This window comes from Bactrocera latifrons, unplaced genomic scaffold (genome assembly GCF_001853355.1).
Source record: "Bactrocera latifrons isolate USDA-ARS-PBARC rearing strain unplaced genomic scaffold, ASM185335v1 scaffold_178, whole genome shotgun sequence".
Taxonomy (NCBI): domain Eukaryota; kingdom Metazoa; phylum Arthropoda; class Insecta; order Diptera; family Tephritidae; genus Bactrocera; species Bactrocera latifrons.
In genome coordinates, this window is record NW_017535274.1 from 349,667 (window position 1) to 360,258 (window position 10,592).

The 10,592-nt window shown below is 33.4% G+C and overlaps 1 protein-coding gene across 1 annotated transcript in view; it reads left to right on the forward strand.

Moving 5' to 3' along the window:
* The window catches only part of LOC108967119 (protein still life, isoforms C/SIF type 2), a gene marked incomplete at its 3' end in the record, with an annotated part of 282,692 nt that overhangs the window by 181,821 nt on the left and 90,279 nt on the right, over positions 1 to 10,592 (forward strand). The window contains 1 exon segment of the mRNA XM_018930366.1: positions 6,203 to 6,317. Within this exon segment, the coding sequence (XP_018785911.1) occupies positions 6,203 to 6,317 (115 nt within the window).

The following is a 10,592-nucleotide window of genomic DNA, read 5'->3' on the forward strand; positions in this document are numbered from 1 at the left end:
TAACGATTATTTTAATAAAATGTTCGTTTAATTTGTTTTTGAAAATTTCTAGCTAGAACAATTTTTTTTGTGATATTGAAATAAATATTTATGATCCAAACTGTTCACTTATTTACTTTTTAATATTAGAAACTTTGGTTCTCCCTTAAAGTAAGTGAAAAAGTAAAATAATAACAAAAAGCTTGTAAACTTTTTTCATAAATTTACTTGAAGAAATTGTTAAACAGAATATTACGAGTAAAATTATAATAAACAAAATTAAAAAAGAAATTATTATGTTCATTGCCAAGATAACAAAATTTGAATTTATATAAAAAATATTGAAATCCTTTTACTTTTTCACTAGTTAAATTCTTAACAGAAAAAACAGTTTCATAATTTTAAAATTTAAATTATCCTTCAAATTAAAGCTCTACATCCCCTTTAGTACCATTCGCTCTAGTATCACAACTTACTTATCCAAATGCTATTAACATGATGAAGCTTTTTATATATGTACATAACGGTATACATATGTAAATGACACGGAATACAGGCCATTGTGACAGTTATGTCATACCTGAAAACCCCAAACATACAAATAAGCTGAGTGGTTGCACTTGTGAAGCGAAAAATGAAGCGTATGCAGTGAAGTGAAGTGTGCGCTGTGAAGTGGTGTGAAGCATGCGAGGGCTGTAAAGCGCGGATCAGTGCTGAGTATTGAGTGGCATGGAGAGCAGCTGACGCATTATGGCTGCTGTAAAACAATGCTATACGGCGTCCTGCTGTGATACCATGCAGTAGTATTGCAATACTTTTCGTTTTTACCAAAGAAATTTATGAGATTTTTTTACAATTTATTTTTAGTGTGATTTAAGTTTAAAAATAAATATAAAAAAAAAAACATGCAGAAAACAGAAAAAGCAATATTTGTGAAGTTTAAGGTTTGTATGGCGACCGTTGCCTTCAATAATAAACCAATAAAGAAATTTTCCTCTATTTATGAATTTACTCACAACAATACTGCATTAATTTATATTTTTATTTAGAAATTTTCTGTAATTTATACGTGTTTGGAATTAGTTGTTAACTTATTCCTTTTGAATGGTCAAATTAATAACTTCTGTAGATGCCAAATTTATAAAGTTATATTACATTTTTATATTGACGTGGCAACTCCGTTATATTCGTTTAAAAGTTATAAAAGCGTCATTAGTTTATTTTACTTAGTAACTACTACTAAGCATATGGCAACCCTATAAAATATATTCAGTAAAATATTGCGTTAATTTAAACATTATTAAGCACTAAACCTTAAAAATTTTGTTAATATAAAACTATGTGAAATATATGAAATATTTGTCAAAAAGTTCCCATATAAAATTTGTGCTATAAAATATTTTCAGTATTTTTTTCCCACAAAATTTTTGGTATAAATATGTTTCAAAAAAATTTTTGCAATATTGTTTTTTTTTCTACTATATTTTATTCCTATAAATATTTTGCTTAATAGTAATTTTTTTCGATGAGGTGTTGGCTATAAATTAATGCTCTAAAATTGTTTGTAAAAAGTTCTTACAGTAATTTGTCTCCTATAGTTTTGTTCTATCAAATGTTTGCTATAATTTTTCAACAACGTTTTATTACAAATTCTTTATTTTTTAATTTTATTTTTAATTTTTGTCACATTTTTGCTTTATATTTTAATTTTTCCCACAAATTCCTTGCTATAAAATATTTGTCACAATATACAAATCTATAAAATGTTTGCTATAATTATTTTAAAAACATTTTTACTACAAATTATTTACTACAATTTTTAACAACATTTTTTCCAAAAACTGTTTACTATAATTTTTTGCGAAAGCATATTGCCCACAATTCCTTCGCTATAAAATATTTATAATAATTTTTCTCATAAATTCTTTTATACGAAACTTATTCTAATGAAATGACTTTCGGTCCACACAAATTTTGGGGCTAGATATTCCTTTAATATGGTAAATTTCGCTTCGCTGCTCCTAAAGCTATGTTTTATCTCCCTTTCATCAATTACATATTACAAGTCGTGCTTGTCATTTAAGGCGAGAGAGTAGCAAAAAAAAAATAGAAATTATCAGCTTTCGTGAGACCGGTTGCTAACATACGTCAACACATGTTAATCCTACAAGTAACCGTAAAAGAATGGCTTTCATAAAATTTGACATATTGTCAATTTTAGAGAGGGTACGAAGAGAGAACCGACCCATAAGCACTACATAAAAGTAGAAAGCTTCTTATATAGACATATGTAGGTGAAAGTATTGCACTTAAACCTAAGTGTTTTCACAGATGACAGACAGTTTTATGCTCACCCATAGTATGTATATTTGTACAAGCTCTTTTGTGTGCCGTTATACATAAAAGAGAGTATTTAGCTGCGCTTGCTTGCTTTACTTTGTTTCTTCATGTTTCCATAAAATGAACATCTTTTGGTATGTCAAACATTCTTTCATCATACTTCAACTCCATACACTTATATACACACACGCATGTATATAAACATACACATGCATTCAAACACCTGGTGGAGACTGTTTGACTTCCTTTTTGACGACTCGTCAAAATTTTAAATATGCACCCTAAATTTAAATGCCACACAACTGAAGTAGCTGTAAAACAGGTGCGAGCGAATGCAGTGCCAGACTAAAGTTGCGCGGAGAGAAGAACGCAAAAAAATCGGAAAATATAAAACAAACACGCGAGCGAAGCGGTGACAAACGTTGAGCGGCCGTAAGAGTTGACGAAAGCAATTTTCACTTTCCACATTAAATTTCAAGATTTTTATTTGACATCCTGTCGCGTGTTTATTCTTATTATACTTTTCTTGTATTTTGCTTTTGTTGTTGTTTCGCTTTCGCCGACAAAAGCACAGCGCGCACCGCAAATCTGCACACATACACGCGTTCGTGCTTTGTGGGATTTAAGTATTAAAAAATATTTACTCACACACACCAATACATGCAACAACATGTACATGACGTGCATGTGTCTGCGTGTGTTTGTGCKCAGCATWCCGGCATGCCTTTAAAAATAATGTAAATTCATTTGCAAGCAACAGCTAAGCCTCTTAGAGCATGAAAAGCGTGTTTGAATGAATGCAGTTTCTCTAGTGGCGCTGCTGCTTACAAATCACTCAAGTGTATTTATGTGTGTCAGAAAAGTGCTCGTTGGCGTATCACTCAAAAGACAAACTATTGAGCTATGAAAATGTAAAAAAAAAAAAATTAAAAAAAAATAAATGAAAAAGACAAAAACAATGCATTGAAGCCGGAAACTATAAAATTCAAAGCAGAAACGCACACACCCAAATTTCTGTATTTATTTTTGCGTAAACACAGTTGACAGACATAGCTGGACAAATGCAGTATGTTTGGTTACAAAACATGCCACCAAAAGCGTGCCTTTGACACGAGCAAATCGTTTTAAAAATTTTTTTTTTTCTATGAAGTTTGCTGTAAAATAAATTATTAGATAATATAATGCAGGAAAAATATCTCGCCTGATGTGGATTGGTGTCACACAATTCTCTAACTATCCTTTATGAGAAATAAATGTAATTTACGGAAATTGTTACACAATAATTCCTTTTGTTCATACATTGTAAGCCAATCAACAAACCTATTCATCAATTGACAGTTTTATAAATTGTTTGATATTTTTGATTTTTAGTTGTTACGTGAGCTTTTGTTAAAGATGCCTAAGTATGTATATTCAGTTCAGACCTTTAAAATTAACATATGTATGTATGTATGTGTGTATGCATATAGTAGAGCAGAGAAAGAAATGAAGTGATTTGAATATAAAGTTTTCGCTTTTAAAGGCTATATAATTAAATGTAATTGTGGGTATAAAATTTTTTCTATATTTTTTTGCTGTACAATTTTTACAATAAATTTAACAGGCAATTCTTATTAATGAATGTTTACTAAAATTTTTTCTTATTAAATTTTTGCTATAATTTTTGACGATAAAGTTGTCGAAATAAAGTATTTTGCTATAAAATTGTTTCTATACATTTTTTGCTATAAAATGTTTCCCTTATTTTCTTTTAACACGAAATTTTTGCTATAAATTTCACAGGCAATTTTTATTAATACATTTTTACGAAAACTTTTTCTTGTTAAATTTCTGCTATAATTTTGACGACAAAGTTGTCGCTATAAAATTGTAGCCAAAATTTTTGCAATATTTTTGTTTTTTTTTTTTTTTTTGTGTCTCATGAAACTTTTGTTAAACAAACAACTGCTGTTATTGCTCTTATACATATGTATGTATGTACGTAATCTAAATTAAATTTTCCTTAAAATCGAAGATCTTCATTCCCTATATTCCATAGTCTTTAGTATCAGTACTTATTTTTAAAAATTTTGTTAACATGATACAGTTTTATTTTTTAAGTGCACTTTTGAAAATACCCTGCATATAATGAAAACGCTTTGATTGGTTTTTTCAACCAAATTAAGCCCTGTAAACCAGTAGATTTAGTGAAAAACTTGATTTTTTCTACCCCACCTGCCCAATATCTCTTCGGTTGGAGGATTGAGAGCAGTAGAGTATGTGCCTTCTCATCTGTTTGAAAGCTGAGCATTCGCAAGGATAATGTTCCAGCACCTCACCATACTCCGCTCATTTTATACATTTCGTTTCATCCACTTTTCCAATTTTCTGAAAGTTTGCTTTTAAACCCCTACAATATTACTAAGTACCTTTTAACCTGGAGGTGGAAGCTTTTTAGTCTGTTTACCCCAAATTTACTTTAAAGAATGCCTTGTGTTATATTCTGTGTATGTCGTCACAAAACACACAATATAGACTTTAGATTTTACATATGTATGTCCGCAGAAAAAGTCTAACAGTGCGATATCACACGATCTTCGACCGGCCCAAGAGTGAAATTATCCGCTCACTGAGGTGTTCTCTCATTAAATCCATTGATTGATGCGATGTGTGGAAACTCAACTTCTCTTCGACGAGATCACGACTTCAATTAGGCCACACAAAGTGGTGTTTTTTCTGTGTGAAATGGCAGCTCTTGATTCTCTTGCCAATGTGGGAAAAGTATACAAAAGAAGCTCCGTTCTATAGAAATAATAAAATCACTATTATTTTCTCCACGACAATATATTCTGGTGCATACTCAAGTACCCGGAATTATTCTCTCAAAAATATTTGAAAATTTGTAATTAAATGTTTGTAACTAAAGTTCGCACAAAGATCACATTGCATTATCTCTAGAACTTTAGTGTATAAAAAACAATTTAAAGTTCCGCTTAAACGCAATTCAAAAACTATGCAAACATACAACAAACACATTACAACAACAATGCAATAAAAGTACAAGAAAGCTTCAGTTTGGCTTTGTATTTCCATTTTCCGGCTGGTTACACCATGTTCACACGCACACACACAGCCATACACACTCATATCGAATGCAATACAATACAAATTTTACACCTTTTCATGCTTCTTTGCATTTCCGTTTGAATTGCAATAACAATAGCAATAGCAATAGCAGAACCTTGTAGCAATAGTAAGCTGTTTAAGGCGTTTGCCTTTCTTTGTCTTCCCGCTGTGTGCAACCACTTACAAGATGCTCTGCCAGGCGCTGAGTCTCTCTTATCAGCGGCCCATGTGTGCGAGCATATGTGCTCGTGTGTGTGCGCGTACAATAGTAACAGTGTCGTAATACAATGCCGCATAGAACAAGTGAATTCAAATGTGCACACATAGCCATATACAAACATTTATGAGCCTTGCGCTGTTCTACATATAAAGGGGTATTCTTTGGCAGACAATGCGTATCAAGACGCAATCAGTACAACCATAAATATTTTACGCATACATACATACAATCACACACATGTGCGCAAGCGGAAGTATAGCTTAGTTTGATTTTTTTTGTTATTGAATTTCATTGCTTGTGCCATAATTTTTACTCATACGCTGACAGCAGCTACCTTTTGGTATGTACCTACTCCACTGCCTATCAAACTGTTCTCTTCTACTTGGCTGCAAATACAATGCAATGTATTCCAAGCCATTCTATTCAATTCTATTCTCTACTACTGTGTATTCATGTGTGTATGTATATCCGGTTTGTGTTACATTTCCATACTGATTTCCTTTCATTCGTTGTAGTATACTTCAATTGTATTCATATTTTTATGCATTTTCGTTTCAGGTATTATCAAGGGAGACGAAATAATGGTGATCAACGCTGCAATTGTATCCGACTTGGATATGATGTATTTGGAGAGTGTGTTGCAAGAGGAGCAATCACTATGCATGATGATGCGGTAAGTTCAAAAAGACACCAGATGCGCCCATATGTATATTTATGGTACATATGTATGTATATTCATAAAAACGTACATATGTATACTTGAATATACATACGTACATATATATGTGGGTAATTGTTAACAAGAGCGTGGGGCACCTCTTCCTTGCTGCCAACTGGCGTGCTACAGCTGTTTTGTGTCTTCCACATTGACATAAAATTTATTTATTGACAGTTCCTTCATGAAGCTGTTGATTTTGTGCTTCCCATATATTGTCACCTAAAAAGCAAAATAACGTAACATCACTTTTCATAAGTTTACAGGCGAAGGAAAGGCAATATAATGGAAACCATCCGTATTGAAACAATATTTGAGTTTTGGTTAAAAAGTATATTGATTATAAAGTGGTTATATATTGGTTATAAAGTGGTTATATATTGATTATAAAGTGGTTATATATTAGTTATAAAATGGTTATATATTGGTTATATCTGAGAGCTGAAGCTGAAAATTTTATCTTACATATATGTAAATTGATGCAGTGAATCGTAAACAATAAAAAAGTCAATTTCGATCAATATATAACAATATGACCTCGATTTATTCATATATAATAATATAATATAATATTTAATTCATTAAAGTAGTAGTGGAAGTTAGTTGACAAAATCCAAGTCATTTTGTAATAAATTTTTTTAAAAAGTATGTTAAAAAAAGTCCTGAGTTTTGACTAAAAACCCAGGTGATCATAATTTTATACAGAAGAAACAAGCAAAAATGTTTATTTCAATTTCACTTCTTCTTTATTGGCTTAGATAACGAGCGTATGGTTATAGCTGAAATAATACCCTTCATAAATAAAAAAAATCTTACGAGATCCTTGCACCAATCACTTTGTGTGGTAGCAATATGCTATAGTGACTCGATCTGCTCAATTTCTTCGAAAATTGCACCGTTGCCTTAGAAATAATATACGCAAAATTTGGTGACAATATCTCCTTAGTGAAAAAGCTAACCGATCGTTTAGTTTGTACGGTAGCTATATGCTCCAGGAGTCCAATATTGGCCGTTCCAACAAATGAGCACCTTCTTGATGAGAAAAAGACGGGTGCAAAATTTTATTTTGTTATCTCAAAAACTGAAAAACGAGTTCGTATATAAACAGACGAACGAACAATTGGACGAACACGGCTAAATCGACTCAGCTCGTCACGCTAATCATTTGTATATATGTTTTACAAGGCTTCTAATATTTCCTTTTGGGTGTCAAAAATATAATATACACTATACAGGTTATAAAAATAGCATGCACTTAGTTCGCTGTTTCTCATAATGGGAAACAAACTTGAACATCTATACGTAGTCTTTTGTGGAGCTATAAAACAGGACTTCTATATCTCGAAATTCGAAGCCCCTTGCGATCAATACAAATCTGCTTAGGCGCCTAATTTCTATTCTAATCAGCTCAGTGGGATAATTAAAAGTTAAAAAGAAAGCATCCAGTAAAATTCTCAAACTTACAGCTTGGATGCTGATAGAGCACAACTAAGGTGAGGATAGCCTTATTGAGTGTAAAGTGCAAAGAATACTTATTCCACTGACAGCGGAGCTAGGGTGCCTCTTTTTACCAGCTCGCTCACTTTGCAGTTACCTGCGATTCCGACGTGGTCTGCCATTCATGTCAGTCTTATCTTAAATTTATTTCGATGCTATTGAAAGCGAGGTTAGTGATTTCGACTTGCAAGTAGTCAGGAAACCTAAAATAGAAGTTTGTTAGATAGCTCGTCAGTATACACCCCTCTATCACGCTCATACTTATGTGTCTTTTTTCTTTGAGAAACCTACCTTCACTTATCAGAGAACACTTTTGGGATTACAACTTATTGACTTACTTTTAGACGTATAACAGTACGTCGATCTAACCGGAAAGGAAAAAATTAATTTTAGTGGCATCTAAGACCCCTTAAGTCTTCGTCATCTGACGGTATCAAAAGTCAATTAAGAATTGCCATCATCTACTTCTAAGTAAAATAATGAAATTCGTGAGTCACTTTATTGGTCCCCAAAGTAAGATATGCAGATTAAAAGTAAAGTTATTAATTCTTCGACCTAAACTTTTCGTATTCCTAGTAGCCCAGCACGCTTCCGAAATGGATTTAGGTGCCATCTTTTATTATGTAATGTCAACTACTCTAATATTGATTACAGCATTGTCTTGTAATAAATGAATTCCAAAACAGAAACGGAATACCCATATATCTATATATATACCTATCTCTACATAAATATACATATATAAATAAACAAAAGTGATGTCACACCAGTCAATACATCAATGTCAAGGAAGCAAAGGAAATTTCCGCTAAAAAACTAACAAACAATAACTGCTGCTCCCAATCACACCCAAATGAAAGCAGCTGGCAACTATGCGCAGAACAACAACAACAAACATGCAACTGAGAAACAAACAAAATAATGGTTCGATGTAAAAGTGAGACAAATGTCGCAATTCAATTGCAACGGCAATTTCACCAATGTCAGCAGAAAAGCATTTACCAGAGTGGAGGAGAGAGACTCACATCATAGTCTGGAGACTCGACACACAAGAAGCCTGTCAGCTAAGCAACAAGCAACATAGTTTATCATTGCGAAAATTTCCGTTTACTTTTGCCTCCGACTTGCGTTCCTGCTCCTAAATTTGTGCTTTTTTCAATATGTTTTTTTTTTTTTGTTTTTTGTTTTTTGTTTGTTTGGGAACGGCTGCCCTCAGCGCATAGACACTTACAAGACAATCAGGCACTAAGCAATCGCTATCGAAATAGCAGCAGCGGCAACAAGGCAAACTATAACTCCCACAATGTGCCACAATGCAGCGTTAGTAATAAGATTGTATTATGTGGCATATAGTATATACACTTATATATATATTAATAGATTTATGTGTGAGTATGCACAACACATGTGGCTGCATTCAATCACAGCGCAAACTCTTTGCGGATTTCTGAGATTGCGAGAAGATAAAGAGTTGCAGACACTTTGAGCTGGAATTGTACATCACGTGCATTTGTAGCAGAGATTTTGTGCAACAGCTGTATGCAACAATAATAATACAACAATACACAAATAAAATGAATTTTTTAGCTACGCATATGAATCGATTTAGAAAGCATTGGTGGTCTTTTGGTGGCATGAAAGAAATATGCATAATCGCAAATGTACATATATATGTATGAGCGTAGCTCTTGAAGTATCCGACAAAGATTTTCATATTCGTAATTTATTTCTTAAGTATAAATAATATCAGAGTTGTCAATAGTTGGAAACAATAGTTGGACACAGAAAGATCGCACCTACTTACTCTTCTTTATTGACGCAGACACCGCTAATGCGTAGTCACGGCTCGGAGAGGTCTTTCCCGATTCTGACGCAGCTCAACGTCAGTTTACGCACCCGTATTAGTTTTGCGCTGATACCAAATTTAGACATAACGGCATAAAACCAGCAATTTTTCGTGAGAGGTGGTGTGCGTCAACACGGGTCTTTTCCAAGGCTTGGCGCGCAGTAAATATCTGGTCAGTTGTTGATTTGCAAGTCCTGAAATTACACTAATAAGGTCCAACCAGTTTGTTGACGATGAGCTTCAGTCTTTCACACAGAACGCGCCATAGAACCTTACATGCGATATTCAAGTGGTTTATCCCACGGTAATTGCCGCAGATTGTGAAGTCTCTCTTTTTGTGGATTGGGCTGAGGACATTTAGGTTTCAATCGTTGTGCATGCTTTCGTCCGACCTTATTTTACAAAGAAGCTGATACATGCTCCATATCTCTGATTCGCCGACGTATTTGAATAGCATCTGCCCCCGTCGCTTTTTTGTTCTTCAGACAAGTAATTGCTATTCGAACTTCTTCGTGGTCGAGCTATGGAACGTCCGCTTCATCGTCATCGATTGGTGAAATGGATTCACACGTCTGGTGTTTTGCTTTCACTGCCATTCAACAGGCTGGAGAATTCCTCCATGATTTCAATGTTATCTAGGCACCAGTCACCAGATCACCTCTGCTGGTTTAACAAGAGTACACTCCGGTCTTGAAACCTTCTGTTAGTCGCCGCATCTTTTCGTAGAATTTTTGAGCATTATCCCTGTACGCCAGTTTTTTAAGTTCTTCGAAATCACATTTTGGCCTCTCTCTTTTTAAACTCTCGCAACAAAGTTGCTAAAGAGAGTATTATAGTTTTGTTCACATAACGGTTGTTTGTAAGTCCTAAAACTAAAAGAGTCAGATATA